General features: G+C 26.3%; 1 protein-coding gene across 1 annotated transcript in view; it reads right to left on the bottom strand.

The window, feature by feature from the left end:
- The window catches only part of LOC100215787 (striatin-interacting protein 1), a 57,420-nt gene extending 46,628 nt beyond the window's left edge, over positions 1–10,792 (bottom strand). Inside the window, exons 1-5 of the mRNA XM_065800041.1 lie at positions 10,395–10,792; positions 7,722–7,794; positions 3,831–3,914; positions 3,547–3,678; positions 2,819–2,862 (exon numbers count right to left, since the gene is read on the bottom strand). Of these exons, the coding sequence (XP_065656113.1) occupies positions 2,819–2,862; positions 3,547–3,678; positions 3,831–3,914; positions 7,722–7,794; positions 10,395–10,541 (480 nt within the window). The 5' untranslated portion in view covers positions 10,542–10,792. The remainder of the gene's footprint in view (positions 1–2,818; positions 2,863–3,546; positions 3,679–3,830; positions 3,915–7,721; positions 7,795–10,394) is intronic.
- Between the last annotated feature and the right edge of the window lie 12,873 nt (positions 10,793–23,665).

The raw sequence follows: 23,665 nt of genomic DNA, 5'->3' as shown, positions 1-23,665 counted from the left end.
TTTGGAGTTAAAGAGTTGAGAGAGTCAAGAGTTGTAATCACAATAAAGTAGCTTCTTTGATTGTAGTGGCCCTCTCGGCCTTAAGAAAGTGAAAAACAATAATTTTAAATAAAAATTTAACATCGAACCACTATTTAAAAAAAGTAATGGATTGGTATATTAAAAATACTAATCCATTACTAAAAAATACAACAAAAAAAATGTATTTTGGAAGAGGAGGCTACTTTAAAGCAGGCAAATTAGGAATATTATCCTCTTTTATTTGTAGATAAAAAAAAACTTTTCTTCAACTCTCTCCTATACCTGAGCTACACATAATAGTGGGGGTTGAGGATGGACTTTGAACTCTGCTTTTATGTGTTTGGTCAGCTTTTCAAAACTGGTTGAAAACACATTACATACTAATGAGAGGGTAGCATGGCATAGGTTTAGAAAGAAACAATGAATATAGAGTTATGTCAGTGTTAGATGTTTTGAAGAAGGGTGTTTCCTTAACTTCAACAACTGGTAATTTAATTTTCTTTTGAAGATTTTAGAGGTTTCCTTTTTAAAATTTTCTTTAGTGAAATCAGCAATGTTCTATTTGAAACTGGGTACTAGGTTTTAGTTTGAGTACAGATATTTCTTTTAAAAATAAAAACTTTAAAAGTTAATCTTTTAGTCTTTACAAAAGATATTTTTTGACTATGATTAAACAGTTTTGTAGGAATTTTATTTTAGCTAACTATGAAGAATAATCTACTCATTGCAAATTTAAAAAAATTTTGGTGAACTATAAAAGAACTAGAGAACACAAAAATCAAAGAGATAAAATCTACTGTAAATATTTTTAATTGAAATAAACAATAGCATTAATATCATTTGCAATATAAATGTATTAATATTATGGTTTTAATTTTAAAAGTATACATATTGAGCACATAGTTTGGTTGTTTTTTTTGACAAAATAAATTATGTTTACTAATGCATATGATTGATTAAATGCAAAAAAAATGGAAGTGGGGAGTTTTAACTTAGTAGTGAATTTAGAAAACAGTCTGTATGATATGTTATAATAATTATCATAACAATAATTTAATATTTATAATATTTTACCATTGTTTATAATATTATCTGCTATAAATAATTATAAAACCTATACTTAATAACATCTTTATTTCATAATAACAATTTATAAAATATTTTTAAAAAATAAATTAAGAGTAGACTTGGTTTTAAAATGAAATCTAAATACCACACAAACATATTTTAAACAAAAAATTCACAATTGCTGGCTGTTTAAACATAAGTTAATGAATACTCTGCACAATATTTTAAAAATAACCCTGTACAAAATTTATAAAATGACCTTGCACAACATTTATAAAATGATCTATATGAATAATGAATTTGATGAATCTATATAAATGACGAATTATAAAATTTTTCGTCCTATATGAGAACTATAAAATTTAATCTTAAATCATAACTAAAGAGTCAAACACACTGATCTTCAACTAAATAGTTTTTTAGAATATTATATACAAAAAAAAAATGTATTTTAGAAGAGGAAGCTACTTCAAAGCAGGTAAATTAGGAATATTGGATTTCATAGACTTATGTTATGATCAATATTTATTTGAGAGGGAAAAAAGGTTGAAAATGCAGAAATAAAAAAATGTTAATAATCCTCTTTTATTTGTAGATAAAAAAAAACTTTTCTTCAACTCTCTCCTATACCTGAGCTACACATAATAATGGGGGTTGAGGATAAACTTTGAACTCTGCTTTTATGTGTTTGGTCAGCTTTTCAAAACTGTTTGAAAACACATTACATACTAATGAGAGGGTATCATGGCATTTTATAACATAATTTTAGCATAACATTTTATAACATAATTTTATATAATATATTTGAATATATAAAATATTTCTTGATATAAAAATAAATTTTTTAAATCTTAAAACTAGTATTGTTATGATTTTTGAATAATTTGACTGTCGACTAAATCAACTAATTTATATTATTAATAAGTCTACTAAAAATGACTAATACATTAATGATATCGACAAAGTTGAATAAAAGTTAATTTAGTCAAACTATGGGAATAAATTTCTTCAAAATAATTTGGACAAAAAATAATCAAGTAATTTATATTCGGTTTCTATTTTTTAACATCATATCATTACTTAAATAATGGAGCAAAACAAAATGAGCAGGGCTGCTCCGACAAGATAATTTATTCACAGACCCCAATTGTTTAGGGACTGCCTTAAATACTTGCTAAGTATCAAAAGTCTATACAATTATATTTACAATGTTATTGTATAGATGACATTTAGATTTTAGAGCTTCACAATTTAATTTTGCACAATTTAATTTTATTATTATTATTGTTATTATTATTGTTATAGTTACTATTAATCTTTTTAATAACCCTTATATCTTTTTATTCAATTTAATATTTCCAATTTTTAAAATTTGTTATTCAATTAATAAGAACAGCATGTACTATAATAACTATTGCATACTGTTTTTTGTGTACTCCCTTAAAGTTTTAAAAAATTTATAGAATGTTAGCAATATTTGTTTTTAATTAAACTTTTGGCTATGTATTTCATTACTTTTTTTTTATGTTTATGCTATGCTTGTCATTTTTATAAATACTTTTCATACCATTCTGAGCTGGCCGTTCCAAGCTGGCTCTGGGTTCTGGGGCAAAATTTAATTGCGAAGCTCTAAAAACTAAATGTCATCTATACAATAAAAGTTGACTTTTAGTCGATTTAGTCGAAGTCAATAACAACACCACTTTTTTTATTTAAAAAGTTAAAATACCATTTCTATATATTCTTGATAACTCTCATGTTCTTTGAATACTCCTAAACATTGTAAAAACAATATTTAATATATATCAAAATTCTATACATAACATAACATACATAACATATTCATTGGAAAATAATTTCAGCTTTAGAAACTTTTTTAGAAGATTTTTGACTGAGTTTAGTTTGTTTTAGTTAAGCAAATAATAAACTCATTACTTTATTATGAAGAACTCTATTAATAAGAAAAAATGTGTTACTTCCAGGAACATTGCGATGGCATCTAAAAACGCCTCATACTACCACTTTGAATTGGCTTTTTAGGGCAACTAACTGTTGTTAGTTAAGTCATGCTTTTTCCAGTCTTTTTATGGCTGCTACCCTAATGTAGTCATCCTAAAATTTATCATACAAATATTTCTCCTTTTATAACTTTTTAAAAAAAACTATTTTTATTACATTTTTGAAGTTTTTTGAGAGTTCAAAGTTTTTTTTCCAGGTTTTCATACCAATTATGATGTACTTAAGAATGCAGAAAGGAAAGTACTTTTAAGAAAAATTTGTATGAATATTTATAAATGAATGGTGCCACACTTACTTGTTTTTTACTGGTAACACTGCAAGATTATTACTTTTAAGTTTGAAATTTAAAGTCTAAACTGTAACCCTGCTTGAAATCATTTTAAAATACAAATCATGTTAACTAACTAAAGAAATACTAAAATAAATCTCAAATGTTACCTTGACAAATGTATAAGAGACAGCGCAAAGCCTTTCTTCGTTCTTGTATATTAACAACCTCCATTAACTCCAATACATAGTTAATAAAGTTCTTTTTTTGTGATTTTTGCATTAGAGCCCAGGCTATGGAATCTTTTTTGAAAAAATTAAATTAAAAAAATCAAAAAATGAGAGTGTATGTGTTTGTGTATAGCCTATAGCTAAGCAGAAATTAAACAGCTTGTACAATAAATAAAAAATAAAAAAAAATAGAAAGATGTTAGACAATTAAAAAAAAAACCTACTATCTCTTGTAAAGGTTTCCAGCAAAGTTTGAAATGCAAAAGCATTTTGTTCAAAATCGGGTTCTTCAGAATAGCTGTACAACTCTATACACAAGCAATTGTAAAGAAGAGAAGAAATTTAATGTAACTCTTTATATATAGAAACTATAATTATTATTAAGAATTAGGGATGGTGATTACGGGATTTTGTACAAATTGTTCACCCCAAAATCCCAGGATTTGTCTCCGAAATTTTCTGGGATTTCGGGATCGTCAAAAAAAGTTGATAAAGTTTAAGCTTATAGCTGAAGTTAAGTAATTTGTTCATCGTCTTTGGTATAGTAGCTGATAGGTTGTGTAACTGTTTATTCCCTTTGCAATGTTTTCCTTTTAAAACTCTTAACATACAAAATATAATATTATACTATATATATATATATATATATATATATATATATATATATATATATATATATATATATATATATATATATATATATATATATATATATATATATATGTATATATATATATGTATATATATATGTATATATATATATATATATATATATATATATATATATATATATATATATATATATATATATATATATATATATATATATATATAGTTCGTTTTTATGGCAATTGAAAACATGCTGATCAAATTTATCTGAATCAAACCTGTTCTGCATGTGTAGATGTGAAGATTTGTTCTTAACCTTAGGTTATTAGTTTTACCATTGTATGTTGTTTTTCCATCACATCCATTACATGATAGAAAATAAATAATATTTTTTGAATTACATGATATTGAAGTTTTAATGTACCATACTTTACCAGATGATGTGGTAAAATGATTAACAAACTGAAGATATTGTACATAACTTACAACATTTTGACACACATTTTAAAACCTTGCATTCATCGTCAATAAAAACTTGGGTTCAATGAGTTTTAAAATATTTTTTAGTTGGCGTTGTGATAGTACAATAGAAGTGTTTTCAAAAACTGATTTTAATTTATTGTCTAAAACAGATAGTTTCAAAATACCATGTAGAGTAATTAACAAATTTTCAAAATTAATATTTGCGAAATTTGTAGTTACAAAAGGTATAATTTTGTTCTTTTCTCTTTTTTGAGGTGCTGGTCCCTGTAGTCGGACTTTAAAAATTCCATTATTAATGATTTTTACTGGGTAATTGCATTTTTAATCGATGCAATTTACATTTCCTCATATTACTTTTATATATATATATATATATATATATATATATATATATATATATATATATATATATATATATATATATATATATATATTTAAAATTAATAATATATAATAAAATTAAATCAAGGTACCTTTCTTATATACCTTCTATTAAAAACTCTTACTCTTTCCACCAACAAGCGGTTATTTTAATTATATATATATAGTTTTAATATTATACTATATATAATATATAGTATAATATTAAAACTAGTATATCATAAAAATAAATAAAATTTAAGCGCTTGCTGGTGAAAAGAGCAAGAGTTTATATAGTAGAAGGTATACATTATTTAATTTTGAATTTTCTGCTTCCAAAAGTGTGTGCAATTTTAATTCCATTTTTATATCCATTGATTTCAATTCCAAACATGTGAGTGATTTAAATTCCATTTTTATTTTGCTTAATTTTAATTTCAAATGTGTGATTTATGAAAATGCATGATTCACGAAAGTTTTTTTAACGTCAATTTAATTAATAAAGTTATCAAAAAACAGAAGGTTTAGTACAAAATTTTCTTAAGGTCCGTTTTATTAATGAAGTCATGCATATTTATATTATTTTTTAATTGCTATTTTTATTTATACTGTGTTACCATTTTAAGGTATTGTTTTATAACTTAAAATACTTAGGTTCATTAATTTTTAAAAGTCTTAAATAAGTTCAAATACAAAATTAAGTTAAAACATGATTTAACTTATTTTTAGAGGTTAATGTATTAAATTTTTTTAATGTCTTAAATATTTTAGTTATATTCTCATTAAATTAATTATTTCTAAGTGTTTGATGAGTGCTTAAAAAGCGTTCAATTGGGTTTTTTTCTATTCATTCCTGGGATTTCACGGGGACAAATTTCTCAATTCCAAAATCCTGGGATTGAAAATTTCCAGGATTTTTGCCATCCCTAATAAGAATATTATATAATAATATAAAAACTATACTAATATATAAATAATACTATATGCTATATAATAATAAACTATAAATAATAATGACTAATATAGAAATTATACTAATATTATAATTAATATAGAAACTATAAAATAAGCACCCATATCATTATGCTTGGTGGTTTTGAAACCCTTATTTTAATTAAAAAAGAAGTGTTTTCTCATATATTAGAGCATTCTCTAAGTATTAAATTTCTACTTGCAGCCTGAGAAAAGAATTGAAAAATGCTGTCCTAAAGATGTAAAATATGTAAAAAAAAATCTTTAGAAAAGCCCCTAAAATCTGTTTGCTGACCTTAAAATGAAAAAAATGATGTTGCTTTGGTGGCAACCTTTGTTACAAATAGAGAAAAGGTGGTAGAGAAAAGGTGGTAGAAATTTTGGTGGAACCTAACCAATTTTACAAACTAGATTTAAATATTTACTTAGATTAAAAAATCTTCCTAAATAATTTTAACCCTTACAAAGATGAGCTTCCTTATTAAACAAATTTATTTGATGAGAAGGCATATTTTTGCATCTCTACAAAAATAAAACTTCATTAAACAACAGCTTTTTTTAAATAGTTAAATTCCTTCAATAAATATCAAACTCTTGCTAAAATATAAAAAGATAAAATATATTTTTATAAATAAAAATTGTTTGTATAATTAAATATTCAGATAACAGTGTGTGATATTTTTTAACTTCTGATACTTGATTTTTGAAAAGCAGCAGATGTAAGATTGAATATCAAAGGTGGGTCACTTATAATATTGCTCCAGTCAATGAGGCTAAATTTTGAGCATCAATGTTAATATGAGATGTTTTTCAATTTCTATGACTACAATTATCAAACATTAGTTTGCTTGTACACATTTCCATAGAGCTTATAAATAATTTTCAATGTAAACTTTTTTCTTTACTCTCACTACATAACATAGCTTGGATAACTGCTTCTGAATAGGTATACCAAGCTGATCTTTTTATTATGGGTATTACAATATTAGGAACTGCTTTCCATTTTTTTCTTTCCATTAAAATATTTAATTTAACATAAAATCAAGTTTATTTGCACTATTTCTTACTAAATCCACAAAAATAAAATACAGTTAGTTTCTGGTCGAACATCGTATTTTTAGTTTTAAGATTTTATTTGCAGAACATGTTTTTAACATATCTCATCAAGATAAGTTTTAAATTTCCTGTATTGAACATTTCCCAAGTGATCTTGTTTTTATGATATCACTCCATATCATAAAAAAATCTTGACGTTATTTTACTATATAATTTTTTTTTTTTAAATCTTTGATTTTAGTTTTAAAACCAACACAGCCTAATACATAATAATAGTTTGGCTGTAAATATACAAAATAGTTTGACTGTAACCAAACTATTCAGAATGATTTTGGTCTGGAACCAAAATCATTCAGAATAAGATGACAGTGCAGTTTGCTTATATCCAAAAATATTGAGAAATTTAAGTCTGAAAACACTTTTCTTTGGAGACTTGAATTTTGCATTCTCCATACAATCAATGTAGTTTTTTATTTATTTATCTTTTAAACTTTTATTGGAATTAAAATTACATCTAAACACTAAAAGTAATTTTATGAACACAATACTTGTTAAAAATAAATGTATTTGTTTAAATTTAAAATTAGTCATATTTGAATTGCTAATGAATTAATCAAACAAACAAAAGAAACCACCTGCTAACTCGTTTTCAAATGTATCAGCATCATTATAATGAAAATCTAATATTGGTGAATCATTTTGATTGGACTAAAAAAATTACATGAGTATTAGATAAAATTAAAAACTTTGAAAATATAGTAATTTAAGTTAATTAAATTAAATTTTCATTGCTATTTTCATTTATATTCTCTATGCACAAACAAAAAATTATTTATAATTAATCATTTAAAAACATCGGTGAACATGAAAAAATTAACTAATCATCATTTAAACATATTTAAAACAAAAATACATTCAAAATGATGCAATAACAATAACAACTATTTCAATATATGATAATAATAAACAAAAATAAAATAAACAACTTAGTTATTTAAAAAAAGTAAAAAGTAAAAAAAAATCTATTCACAATATTAATAATATCAAAAGATGATAATTAAATAGTAAATAAATAAAAATAGGAAACACTTAACATAGTTTAGTATTTATCATTCAAGAGATTTTTAATTACAAGAGAATTAGTGACATAATTCTATATATCAAAAAAAAAGCTATTTTATTATGTAATAATAAAATAGCATAATAATATATTTTTTAATTATTTATTTTGCAAGTAAATTAGATTTAAATAAACAAGTATTGAAAGTCTTAGATAAACTTAACAAACAGCACAATTAGTATCTTTAATAAATTTGAGGTATTGCGACTGCTTGTTGATTTTTTCTGTACGCCTGCCCAAAGTAAAGTCATATGGATGCACAATGAGTAAAGTTGAAGTATTAAGGATTGTTTGACATGCTTTAGAGAGTCGGAGTAAGGAATGGGAGGATTTTGTGACACTTTGTGACAGGGAAAAAATAATAAATAAATGAATAAAAACTTATGCAGTGTTTGCTACATAGTAAACTCTTTTGGACAATTATTAATAATTTGTATAATTCTATTTAGACAATCATTAATGATTGCAACACTATAACTCATTTCGAGAAACAACAAATATATATATATACTTTTTAAATGTTAGATGACAACCTTTTTTTTTTTTGATGGATAGTACCTACAAAATCTTTTTCAGTGCATGAACTAATTTCTGTTTAGGAAACCAAAATCACAAAATAATTGCAGCATCTTCTGGAATTCAATCAAAAATTAGATTTGAGAGCTAAGATGACAAGCAAAAGTACGCAGACCACCAGATTACCTGATCACAATTTTGTCATTGTCCCATGCCATAAATTTACACGATCAGTCGATGTTGGGTTAAAAACAATCACATAGAAGTGCATTCAATCTAGTTAAATAAAAAATGGTTCTATTTGCTTTATTTTTGTGCCAATTTTAGAAATAATTTTTAATAAACTTAATTAATCTTTTTAAATCTCTAGATCTTGATGCAAAATTCTGCTTGACTAACACTATCCTAGTATGAAAACAACTTACAGAGAGGAGTATGCAAAAAAGTGTAACATTCATTTTGCACCATAAATTTAGCCTAACAATTACATAAAAACTCATTCAATTGTGAAAAAAGTTTCAAAACCTAGAAGCTAAAATAAAGAAAATTATTCAAAGTGAAGAAAATCAAGTATATATTTTCTCAGTAGACAATGGAGGCTTTGAAACAGTAGAATCGATAGACAGAAATATTTTAAAAGGAGTAAAGTCAAACTCTATTTTATTACTATTATTTTTTTTCAGTAGTGCTAGATTGTAAACAAGAATGGCCATTCAAATTTTAATTCAAAAATCTTGTTATTTTTTACCAAAAAACAAATTCAGTTGTGACATGATAAAAGTGGGTGGGTGGGTTGATATTTTTGTGATACTTTGTGACAAAGGGGGACAGTTTAAAAAGTAGTTTTTAGGGATGCAAAGTCAGAGTTGAGATTTTTGCAGATAATTTTTTATAAACATAAACACGTTTTTTAACTGCAAATACTTTGTATAATTTTAAAATAGTTTTTAAACTTACTTTTTTCATTCATGAGATTCATCTCATTTATTTAACAGTGGTCTGGAATAAAATTATAACAACTTTTTTGAATATAAAAATTACCAATTTTACAAAAAAAAACAAAAAAAACACTCTTCTATGAAAAAAAATGTATTTTTATACAATTACATGATGATTGTAAGGTGCTTCTACTCTAACCCTTCATACCCGGTAATATATAAAAGCCAATATAAATTTGTACACCACTAGCTCAACTACCTTATGACAGAAAAGTTGAAAAAACTGAAATCAAACAGAAAATTTTTCAACAAATCCATATGTTCAAAATTTTATTTTTTAATTGTAATAAGTTTTTAAAAAATTGATTCATTTTGATATTTTTCCACCTTAAAAATAATGTATTTAAGCTCATTTAAATGATATACAACAATCTAATATTTTTTGAGTTTAAAATATTATGTCACATAACTATGGAGCAAAAAATACATATAATTACTGTAAGTAATTAATGGTAAAAAATACTTGAAAAAGTAACTTACTGCAACAAAACTAGTCATTGTTAATCCTGGAACTTTTCCAGATAAAATTTGTTTGGAAAATTATTTTGATAATAAAAAGAAAATTCATAATACGCGATATTAAAAGTAGTTATTTATTTAAAAGTAATTGTTTAATATAAAAAACTTAAATCAGAAGGAGTTATTACTTCAACAAGACAATATATAATTATTACCTCAGAGTCTCGTCTTTGTCTACGCATAATTTCTCTAAGCCTTGGGACACCTCTTTTGCTTTCTTCTTGCGTGAGATACTTTTCTTGATCATTTCCAATTCCTATTTCAAACCCATTTGAAAAATTTGTTTTAGTTGAATCCGTCATTGTTGATATTACATTTCGAGTTTATAAAGTTATTTTGTCTTCATATTATATATATATTTAGTTGTTACTTGTTACTTCTCACTTGTTTACGTTTTGTCTAACTTTAAACGTACTTTTGCGTCCGGTTCTTTTCTGTCGTACCGTATAGGTTATAACTTTTTTTTAGTGAGCAAATCCAGGTTTTGCTTTTTCTTTTTTTTTAGGTTAGTTTGTCGTTGTACAATAATGGAATCAATGTTTTTTAAAAGGGCGGATTCCTTAAAATGTTTTGAGCAAATTCGCCTTTTAAAAAAAAACTGATTCAATTGTATTCCACTGAATTATTTAGTGCCATGGCCAGTGGATTGGAGGCCCTCCAAAACCTTTCATTAGGGATCCAAAAGATTTTCTAATAAGTATTACTAAAAAAAAAAAAGATCCTCAAAACGCTTTATAGATAACTCATAAAGTCCTGACCCAATTATTTATTATAAATGCTCGCTCGCTTAAATATCGAATATTTTTTTAGTTTATAATTATAACAAATATATGTTATAAATAGTATATAGTTATAAATTTTGTGCATTATAAATTAATATTTTATATAATAAAAATCAATGCATAGAAAATTAATATAAGGAAATGGTTAAGTGGTTAAATATTTGTTTACTTTCAATGTAATACGTGTTTTAATTTTATTTATATAATTTTTTTTAATATTTCAAACAAATTGGATGTAACGAGTTTGAACGGATGGAACGTATATCAAATTGCTGTCTTTATTTTTACAAATATCGATAGCTTTTCGCAAACTTAAGAAAGCTAGCGATCCTCGCGGTCAAATCGCTATCTTTATCGTTACGATTATGGCTTGCTATTCGCTAGTCGATTTCCTACCTAGATACTTCTTTGAAGTATGTAGGTAGATTTCCTACCAAGATACTTTGATTTCCTACCTAGATACTTCTTTGAATCCTAGATACTTCTTTGAATTAATGTGTAAAGAACACATTTACTAATACGAACCAACCTCGAAAAAAACCATACTATGGGTTTTTCATAAATTAATTTTTTTGCTAAACTAAAATAAAGTTTTCGGCATTATAACAAAGTTTCTTTATTGCATTCACTTTCAGTTAATTATACACAATGGCAACCTTTTCAAAATAAATTGGGTCTGGATTTTACAAAAAACGCAAAACCTGATTTTCTCACTTGAAAAATGTGTCGACCGGTAAAAAAGTGTCACTGGAAAAAATTGTCGAAATTACTTTTTATTTTTCAAATTAAACTGAAATATATTTGATTTAGCCTGAAAAATAAAGTCTCAAAAGCTTTTGATCTAAAGTAACTAAATACTAAAGTAACAAGAAGTACTTAAACACTTCTAGTTACTTTGATCTTCTCGTTCTACATTTGCTAACAGTAATAACCGATAGGCTTTATCATGCATAAGATAGAGGTAGAGAGGTTAAGGTTATCGCTCTTGACATTTCTAAAGTCTTTGATAAAGTTTGGCATGCTGGTCTTCTCTATAAGCTATCTTCTTACGGTGTATCTGGTAACATCTTTAAGATTATTAAATCCTTCCTTTTTAATTAGTATAAAATATCGTCCTCAATGGACAGCTACTCTTCTAATAAGTATAAAAGTTGTCTTCGATGTAAAGCACTCTTCTTCATATTTTGTAACTTCAGAGCTTTCTCAAAGTTCAAACCTTAGCCCTCTATTCTTTTTAAATTACATTAAAGATCTTTCAGATATTTTCACATCTAATGTGGCATTATTTGCTGATGGTACAACCATATTTATTCTTGTCATGATAAGAAACCAACACTCTCTGATTGCTTGGAGGGGGCATTTGAGCTTGAAAAGGATCTTACTTCTGCTACAGCATGGGGCTCACAGTGGCTGGTGAACTTTAATTCAGATAAAACTCAATTTTATTCAGCCAATCGTTATTGCAATAATTTAGATCTTCCTATATTTATTAACGGTAATGTACTCGATGGGTCATCTAACCTTAATCTTCTAAGATTAACTCTTACTTCCGATCTTTCTTGGAAACCATATATCAAATCCGTTGCAAAATTAGCATCTGCTAAGGTTGCATCTCTTTATCGAGTTCGACACTTTCTTACTTTGGATTCTATTCTTTATCTCTATAAATCTCAAATCCGGCCTTGTATGGAAAACTGTTGTCATATCTGGGGCGAATCTTGTAATGATGCCCTTTCTCTTTTATACAAGGTGCAAAAACGTATTGTAAACATAGTTGGACCTGATCTTGCAGTCAACCTCCAACCATTATCACATCGTTGTAATGTTGCTTTTCTTTTTCTTTTCTGCAAGTACTACAATGGGCACTGCTCTAAAGAGCAAGAGTCTCTTATGCCATCTACTAAAATTCATTCTCGTGTCACTCGTCATTCAATTAAGTCTCATAATTTTTTCTGTGACTGTTCCTATTTGACTAGTTTTTTTTCCTCGAACATCAACTCTTTGGAATTCGCTTCCTTCATCTTGCTTTCCTGCTTATATAATCCTTGCTTTCCTGATCATATAATCCTTTGCTCATATCATTTGCAATACTTTAAGTCGTCTGTCAATCGTTATCTTGATCTACAATCTTCATCTTTTCTCTTCCAGTAACTTTAAACTCTAATTAGTGGTTGCCTGCAACCTTGTTGGAAGCGAAGATGTTTAAAAAAAAAAAGTTGTTTTTTTAACACTAAGTTACAAAGGCATAAAGTTAAACAGGTATTAAGTTAAACTGTTATGTCTGAATCAGTTGTTTTTATACATTAATTTAGATTTAATTATTTATTTTTAGTCATTGTTTTATTTTGTAATTTTAGCAACTTGTTTTTATTATTGTAACTATTTCTAAGCATCTAATAAATATCTAAAATTTAAGTTCAGTATTGTGCACGTAAGTGTCGCTTTTTCACTTTTCACTTTTAAAAACTTAATTAAACTCCAAGCATAATCCTAATATGAATAACCTGTCTGGCTTTAACAATTCTGAAAAAATTATTTCAGTTGAATAATTTTTTTTTTAAAAAAACCCACAACAAAAAAAACTTATTAGACAAAACAGAAAGTCGTTTTATCTTTAATTGCTTTGTAATTTTTATTTATTTTTATTTTTTATTTCTATTTTTAATGTAAACATTTGTCGACTGATTTTTTAGGGATGAACATAACGGAGAGAACGCACTCGACGATTGAGGGCTTTGGTTAAGGCAAGCACACTCCCAACTCAAATACCTTTATCAAGTTTTTATTTTTATTTAGGTTTTTAACGATTTTGAACAAATGAACAGATTTAACGATTTTGAACAACGTGCTAAATGTCATTTGGAATGATCGTCACAGTCATTCCATTCGTCATTTAGTCATTCCATATGACGTTTGCTAATGAATGCATTTGGTTTTATTAGGAATGCTGATAAACTTAACGCTTATACTTTCTTTACAAAATCCTGAGGTCATTATATCCAAGAGGTTATCCTACTTTAAAGATTTTTTACAACTTTTACAAAGTAAGCGCCTTTTTGATTGAAAAACATGGTTGTTACTTATATTTCCTCTTATTATTATTACAAAAGCAATGAGATTCCTTTTTTTAAACTAACACACGCAAAAGCGTCTCGAAGTCGAAACCTATGAGCTTATGGATTGATTTAGGATATTTTTGGGTTTATGACTGTAATTACGTTAGTGATATATTTTTTAAATATAATACAAAGTTAGAAAAGTCTTTTATAAGTCACATGTTGTTACGAGTTGACATAAAATTTTAATTGCGGAAATAACTCATAATAAGCAGAGTAATAGAACTTAACTACATTATAATTATAATTAACTACATTATAATTGCCAAAATCTGATGTAGCTAATTTTAAAACGCAATATTAGAAAAGCTTCATCTTCTAAACAAAAGTTGCAAGTTAAATAAGTATTGAGGTAACTTTTATTGTGTGCAGTATATCTTTTATTATTGATTTATTTATTCTTTATTTTTGTATTTTTAATTTGTAAAAAAAAACTTTTAATAAGTCAAAACACTTGTTATTATCATATTTGTCATATTATAACTATCAATCATATTATATTATATTACAAGTATCAGTATCTAATAGTGACCTATAAAGGTTATTTTCTCACAACATAGCTGGATTTTACGAAAAAAAACGGTTTTACAAAAAAAAAAATTGAGGCAATCAGTTCTTTTTACAGTTCAAGCACTATTTACTTCATTGGGATTTATGAAACTTTAAGGAGGTTCTGAATGTAATTGTATTTAGAATTACCATACATCTTCAATGAGATATAGAAATATTGTTGTAGGTTCTGAAAACAAAGAAACATCTTTCAATCAAAATGAAAAACTCAAAGATTTTGAGTTTTAAAACGTTTGTATATTTTTATATGTATTATTATTTGTAACGTTATACTATTACGGCCAACAGTTATTTTTATCAGTATTTTGTGCGCACGGTACAAATAAATTCTCTGTAGGTTTTGGTTTTTGAAATACGCACCTAAATTCAGACGCTCATTAAAAGAAATAAAAAAAAGTGTACTACACTTTTTCGTCTTTCGTCATTCGTAAGTATTGCTTAACCAAGTTCTAACCGTCTTTAGTCAATGTATACTCTGCGTTGAACTTTTTTCTTTACGAAGCGGTGGTTAAGGTTCGTGTTTCAAACTTTAGAGTTAAAAGAGAATTAATAGTTAGAATAGTAAAAATAGTTACTAAGCAACTTTCTTACTGTAGTCAGCCCCTCTAAAGCCTAGGTGAACTTAATAATAATAAAAAAAAAGGGCCTTAAACTTAAAACAATTGAAGAATGCTTACGAGTGATATAAAAAATCTAGAGGAATAAATATTTATTGACTGAAATGATCAATAAATAAAATAAGGAATGTACTTTATATTTAATTGGTACACAATCCTAATGTTTTTTCTGAGTGCCTTAAAACATTAACAAAGTTTGTCACAAACTGGGATTTATTAACTTATATATATTATATAACACCTTTTTCTCTGATGTTTTTTTTATAGCAACTTAAAATATTAGTTAAAAATAAAAAAAGATAGAAAAATAATTATATAAAAAATGTAAAAATCAAGTTTTTCTAAAAATTAAAAATTAACTTGAGCCGTGACGCAGTGGTTAGAGAGTTTACTTTAGCATCAAGAGATCTGAGATACGATGCTTATCCTAACCATATTTGAAACATCGGTAAGAAAGGCATCTTGAATTTCCAAGCTAAATGCACTTCCGCGATGTTCTGTGAAAAGGAACCTTCTCGGAACCAGATAAAAAATAACTTATAAAATGATAGAAGATCTCAAATTATAAAATGATAGAAGATCTCAAATTATAAAATGATAGAAGATCTCAAATTATAAAATGATAGAAGATCTCAAATTATAAAATGATAGAAGATCTCAAATTATAAATCAAAATATTTAGACGTTTATTTTTGTTTGTATATTCTTTTATTTATGTTATTTTTATTTACGTTATCTTTATCTATGTTCTTTTATTTGTTCCTTGAACAAAATTGTGATTAAGAAGAAATATATCGTTTGCCTCATGTGGTTTAAATTACTTTATACATTTTTTTTATGTAAGGGTTTAATAAATTTTAAAAAAACACAAAAATCTGCATCATTAAATTTGCTAAAATTTGGCACAAATGTTTAAAAAACTTTGGAAAGACTGTAAATTTTTTCATATTATTTCTATTTGTTTAAGAGTTACGGAAACTTGAAGTTTGTTTCATTTTGACTTAAAAATGAGAGAAGAAAGTGCCGGAAATGTTTCTGTTTGTTACTACCTTTATAAGGTACTTCTACTGTAATGCTAGCTGCAATAGTGAAACTTTTTTTTTCTTTTTTTGTATTTCTTGTATATTCTTTCATATTTATTTGTATTTATTCTTTTATATTTTAAAAACACTCATTCATTTATTTTAATCTTCTATGAATTTTTTTGTTAAACTAATAAATAGTCTACAATATGTTATTATTACTTTTGTTTTTTACTGTTTATCAATTTTGTAAATAGTAAAGATGATATTTTTTTATGTCGAAATAGGAGTTTGACAAGAAAGTCTACTATCATATAATTATCATATTGTTTAAAATATATTCAACTTGCGACTTAAAGGCATAATTAAATACATTGAGTTCTTCATATTCGCATATCGGATTTACAAGGGGTAGAGAAACTAGCATATTTAGGGTTGAACGCAGCGGATTTTACATACATCAACTGACTTAAATAGGGATAGACGCTGTGAGTGTACATACATTGACTAGGTTTGGGTTAAGGCAGAGTCTTGCAAATGAGAAAGTATTATTTTTGTGTTTGCAGACGTGATAATCATTGTTTGAATAGGACAAGTGAGCGTTCTTTATTTGATTACAAAGCAATTTAAAAAAACTTCTATTCAAGATTGCTATGTAATCTTAATTTATAGATATACTACACTGTTATGGCAGGGGGGAGGGGGACAAGGTGCAGAGCGTTTTTAGTCAGTTGCTTTTCGCATTTTTTTTGGACAATAAATTGCAGTTTTGCAATTTAAAGCAATGTGTAGTAGAGTTGATTTATCGAGACGGATATCGAGGTAGATTTATTCTGCTATAATCTTTAGAAGTTAAACTGCTATTATCCTCTGCATCTATGGATAAAACTATTTAAAGCTGAGTTAGTGTTTACATTAGACTATTTTTCCATAAGAATATTTTCAAAATTTTTCGTAATACATTAATATTTTTCACCGTTAAATTAGTCATTACCACTAATGGTCAACAACGTGTTAATTTAAATTTAACGTCAAAATAACAATAGAAATAATTAGGCTTATATGTAGTTTTCTCATAAATAAACCCATTTGTTATAAAAAAAAATTTAATTACGGATAAACAGCTGTGTAGTTCATAAGTCAAATTACTACATATCTATTAACAGTCAAAAACAAAAATTGATAAAAACAGTCAATATTTTTTAAAGCTTGTCTACAAAAAACTACGAAATGTTATGAAATTTAAAAAAGCAAAAATTTAAGCTGACCTATTAAACTGTTATATTATATAATAAAGATAAAAATATAGCAATAAACTTTTTAAATGTGTTAAAAAATTCCGGCGCACAGTGACTCATGACGATCAGAAACGGCAAAAATTAAATATAATTGAATAACTCCTAAAATATGCTGAACGTTAAAATAATAATTTTGGGGTCAAAGATTTCAAATTTGTTAATAAAGAAATTTTTTACGCGCACCTTCGAAGCGTACAATGCGCACTTACGCGTTTATACGCGCGTTATAGTGGACTATACGCATAAAAAATTTTTTTTTCAAGTTTTAGAATCTTTAAGGCAAACACGTTATCTCGATAAGTTACTCCACTTGTTTTTTTTACAAAAATAGTTTTAAAGGATGTTGATACATAGTGAAAAAAACTGTATTTTATTACATTTATTTTATCATTTATATTACAATTGATTTAATAATACATCTGGTAACGGTTTTTCTCGATAACTCTTATGTTTTCTAAAAGATATGTTTGATACTTGTAGATCTGATTTTACTAGTAGTGCATCTGATTCATTATAGTGCATAGATTCATCATCTAAATCATTTTTAGTTTTTGCTTTTACTAAATCAGTATTGTTCATTTCATTGGGTTTAAAATTGCACAGATTGCAGGACTTTGTCTCTGTAAGTGCGTTAACTACTTTATTATCAAACATTGTAAGATCAAACCTACTGCTAATATTAAAGTTCACCATTCTTCCTGAATTTTAAAAACTTTGCGATACGTTTTTAAGGTATTTGTTTGAATTTTAAGATCGGATTCTGCTTCTCTGGATAAAATAAAACTCTCTTTTTTATGTTGTAGATGCAGAGGCGATTTTACGGGTAGGGGAAAGGGTGTTACCATCTCCCCGAAGAAGGTGATTTTAAAGTTATAGTCGGTTTTTTAACGAATTTAGTCGACTAGTCGGGTATTTGACACAGTTTAGCCGGGTAAATTTTCGTTTCGAGGACCTTTTTTTTTTAGAAGCCAGTCGGTACTTTTTTAGGATTCACTTTACCACCACCACCACCCCCCCCCCCTCCTCATTTTATTCGTAGAATCGCTTCTGTGTAGATGAAGAGGTATACAAAAGTGACAATTTTAAGAATTTCTATTTTTCCAAATTTCATCATATCCTATTTGGATCAATAAAGGCACAAAAGTTGTACTGAAAAGACTTTCTTTATGCTTAAGTTCTTTAATTATGTTGCTTGTCTCGTATTTCTGCTTATTAATAATTTGCTTTGATGTTCCATCAAAACCAATCTTTTTATATAAAACTCAAAACATTTCGTTATCTTGACCAAATTTGGCATATCAATCATATGAGTTATTCTACTAACAGTGTGATCAAACATGCTTTAAAGAGTACACTTTGCAGAAATTTCAGAAAAATGTATATTTTCAGGATTTCAATTATTCCACTAAATTATCGTGCGAGGATGAACATGTACATTGTGTACAAGAGCTGAGTTTCTGATCATTTGATATTCTTTATCGCTGAGATCAGTGTTTCTTTTTAAATGCAAAAGCTTCCTCTACACTTATAATAATGGAAAAGGTTTTATCCAAAGTTTAATCAATATTTTTGGTCTTTAAAATATTAGGCATATTAATTTTTTAAATAAAGGTTTTTTTTTATTTCTACAGCAGCATTTGCAGTTCTTGCAAAAGCTAAAGATAAAGTTTCATGATGTTCAGTAGCTATTTCTTTTAACTTTTTTCTTTTGCTTTGCTCTCCAAGAACACCCCGTTGTTTATGGGGCCTTCCAGAACCAAAATGGTTATTTTTATTGGGCATAAGATTTCTCTAAAGCCAATGATTTTTTTTTTGTATAAATGTCATAATTTCGGCCATATTGTTTTAGTTTTTTCTTCAAGTTTGAGTCCTTTATTTAAGTTTTCTTTGTAAATTTCTTCAGTATTTTATGTTTCATTAAGTAAATCCTTTTAAAATCTTAATTTATCCTCTCCTACTTCACGTATATTTGGAATAAGATATAATCATTTTATTGTTATTGTTTTTAAGAATCATCAATTTAATAAAACCTTTAATATATCAGAAATATTTTAAACTACTTTATACATTTCTTTACTTTAAACCATCTAAAAATTTATGTTATTATTGCTTTAATAATTATCACATTAGATTTTCTGTAATAATATTATATTACTAAGTTACTTTTATTTTACAGGAAATACTAAAGTTGTTGAGCTTTTTCAAACATGTTATACTTATCGAATAAAAAATCATTCTTCAAAATTGACAATAAATATTTTAATAAACTTCTAAATAGTATATAAAGATAAAAGCACATTTTTTAAAACATTATTTAATATTTATGATTTAAAAACTATATTAGAACAAGTTCTGCAAGCAAAAAACTCAAATTTAAGTTTCCTGCCAATTTTATTTGTTTTGATATAATTTTTAAATAATGGCGGAAAATAAAGTTTTTTATGAGTTCATCAACATTTGTATTTCTTTAATTACTTCCAATACCGCAGGAGACCGCAGTAATTTTTTATATTCTTAAAATAGAAATGTTAGCTAACTGGAAAAAAAGTATATATTTGTGGAACTCGGTGGAACATTTTTTTAGCTCATATGTAAACAGAAAAAAATACAACTATTTGCTACTTTTTTTTAGAGAAATCTTTAAATTCAAACAAAAAAAAATCACTTTTTTAAGCTAATCTTTTGATCTTTTTATATTTCAAATATACTAAAAAAAAAAAGACTCTTCTCTTTTTGGTATATTTGAAATATATAGAGTCAAAAGATTATCTTAAAAATAAATATACACTTTTATTTTATAAATATAACTTCTATGAATTCCATATTTTAATGCAAGTTTTCTCTAGGAGATTCCAACTTTATTTTTAGCATTGTTAATGAGTGAAGTAACTTTTCTTATGTCTATTTTGTATGGTTTTCTGCCGCTTCCCGACTTTCTTTTAAGGTCAATATTGTCGTCAACTCTTTTAATAATATTATAAATTGTTCGCCTTGCCACTTTCATTTGCATAAAATGATGTACTGTAAATGTTTCCCCAAAATCAGTATCAGATTCTGAAATAACAATGTCTAGTGAATATATTTAACTTCGAACTGCAGAAATATTTGAACTTGTTCGCGAGTTTCGAACGTTCAAATTTTATGCAAATTTTTAGTAGCCTCGTGTTAGCCATTAATTGTTTTTTTTTTATCATTTTAAATTAAGACTTTTTTTTTTGAAGCGATGTAAATTCGGTACAAAATACAAAAATCTTTCAACATCCCCCCCTACCCACCAAAAATTCTTGGATCCGTTGTCACTGACTAAAATGGTGTCTATAAACTGTAAAATATGACTAAAATGGTGTCTATAAAGTATAAAATAAAACTAAAATGATGCCTATAAAATATAAAATATAAATAAAATAGTGTCTATAAAGCTAAAGGAACTAAAACTATTCAATAAAAATTTGGAAAAAAACTGAACTTTTATATTTTAAGAATATTTCTAAGCTACTGCAGAGATGCCACTAATTCAATTGTTTCTCTCCACAATTGGCATCTAACACCACCAAGTGTTCACAAACTTCTGGAGAATGGAGTTATATCAGAATTCTTAGAACTTCCCGTTGGATTTTACTCAATAGAAACTCGAAATCTCAGATTGAATCATTATTCTAAAATTTCAAGATTTAATGTTATGAAGTACTGAATGAAATACCTACTCATACGAAGTGATCCACTGATTTCTTCTTTTTTTTGTCAAAAATAAACGGTTCAATGGAAAACAACTTACAGACAATGTCTTTTCACTGTTGAAAGTTTAACAGTTAGCAAATATTAGATAATTATCTGAGGGTTATTAGATGATATACCAGAACACTGATGGATATATTGGATAACAAGTTGTTATCCAGTATATTGATCAGTGTTCCGGTGTTATCATCTAGTAGCCCGCAGATTATTATCTGCGGGCTACTTGAACACTGGATATATTGGAACAATAGGTATAAAAATTCTATCTTTCTACTTCAACTCCTTCTGTCTTTCACTCTAATATTCATCTTTCTTCTAAAACTAACTTACTCTTGGTCCGTCAAAGCGGATTATGATGCTCTTATAGTGAGCTAAAATAGTCTTCGCGGGCCTTGGTTTGTTGGCTGTATATGGTAATTAGCCGGAGGAGGATAAACCACAATATCATAAAATTGCGTTGATTTCAATTTATAAAATTTTTATTTACAATGTTTTTTAAAACTAGTTGAGTTTTTGTCATTCTGAGGAATAGTGCGCCGCACAGTGGACCAGAATTCATTTTTACTGGACAAAACTAATAACTCCACATATAAAAAAGATTTAAGGACCATTTTTACTGGACAAAACTAATAACTCCACATATAAAAAAGATTTTAGGACCATTTTTGCACTGTTTACTTTGAGGATTGCGGTTTTAATAGTGACATTAGTTTTAAATTTGGGTTGTTATGGACATCTAAATGACTTAATAATCACATATTTTATCAACCATAAAGATAAACTGGACAAAAGTAATAACTTTATCGGATTACTCCCATAATTACCACATACAGTCTTATTATATTACAAATGATACTAAGAATTTTTTATTTGGTTAATCGTGATACCTGAAATACTTGGCAACGGTTCATTTTGCTTAGTTACTAGCTTAAATTTCTTAAAACATTAAAGTTATAAACAAAATTAATGTCGCATTCCGATTGAAAACTATTTTATGCATTTAAAAAACTAAATACATATCCAATTACTAATTTTAGGTGTTTTTTTGCAGTTCTAGGGCTTTTTTTTATACTTCATAAAACAACTACATAATCCATGAAAAAAACCTAAAGCTTTAACCTTTTTGTGTGTAAAATAACATAAAAAATTTGGTTTCAAATTATTTTTCATACCAAAACTAATATATTCTAATAATTGTAAAGCAGCTTTAGCTTCTTTTTCTTTATTTTATTTTTATTCATTTTGAAACCATAAAATGGTATATAATAATGTAATTTTTAAAAATCGATTTTTTTTTACTTTTGTCGAAAACCTGACCCACTGTGCGCCAGTCCCAAATTTTTACCAACATATTGATAAAAAATGAGGGACTAAGAAGGGGCTAGAAATAAAAAAAATTTTCAAGCTTTTTTCAACGTATAGTTTGTCGTTTTTGGTTACGCCAAAAAACATTTATATAAAATCAAATGTTTTTTTATAATAGTATATAATTGATTCAAAAACAATTTAATTATAGAATATAATGTGTCACAAAATTGCAAACCTACGTACATTTACCAGTTTCGTCTTTTTTCATGATCTGTATTAAATTATAAAATGGAAATAGTATAAGTGTTGGAAGAAAAATTTCAAATTTTCAAGATTTCTTTTTCTTGGATTAGCCAGAAAATGCCTTTAAAAGCTCTTTCACAACTCTCAAACATTTTTTCCAAACTGACGGGGTTTTTTGTGAAATCAATATTATTAAATCCTTTATTATATATTTGTTTGAATAATAATATTTATTCTGTAATTTAGATTTGGAATGGAAGCGCGTACAATCAAAACAATTGTCTCAATGCTGTTCTTTGTATTAAGCACTGGTTTGTTTTTTTATTTGTTACAGTTTACTGTTTTCAGTTTCTTCTTTCAGTATAAAATTTTCAATGGTCTATTTCAATTTACGGGTTAAACCTGTAAATTTAAATAAAACCGTTTTCTCCAAGGGTTTAAAAGTTATAAATAAATTTATGCAGCGCACAAAAAAAACAACAAAAAAACAAGGTAACAGGAGCGGATGCATTTTTTTGTTTGTTTGAGATAACTAACTACTATACATGGTGCAAACTCTAAACATTTATATGTTTATACTTATGTCAAAATAGTTGCTTTGCAAAAAATTGCAATGATACAAGAAAAGTCCTGAATTCCCCACATTTTCCCATACATTAGAGTTAATAAAATATTTCTTTTTACTATTTTTTACTAAACTTATATTCATCATTAAATTTCATTTAATCATCTCTC

This window comes from Hydra vulgaris, chromosome 06 (genome assembly GCF_038396675.1).
Source record: "Hydra vulgaris chromosome 06, alternate assembly HydraT2T_AEP".
NCBI classification, from domain to species: Eukaryota; Metazoa; Cnidaria; class Hydrozoa; order Anthoathecata; family Hydridae; genus Hydra; species Hydra vulgaris.
This window is presented reverse-complemented; position numbering and strand designations above follow the sequence as displayed.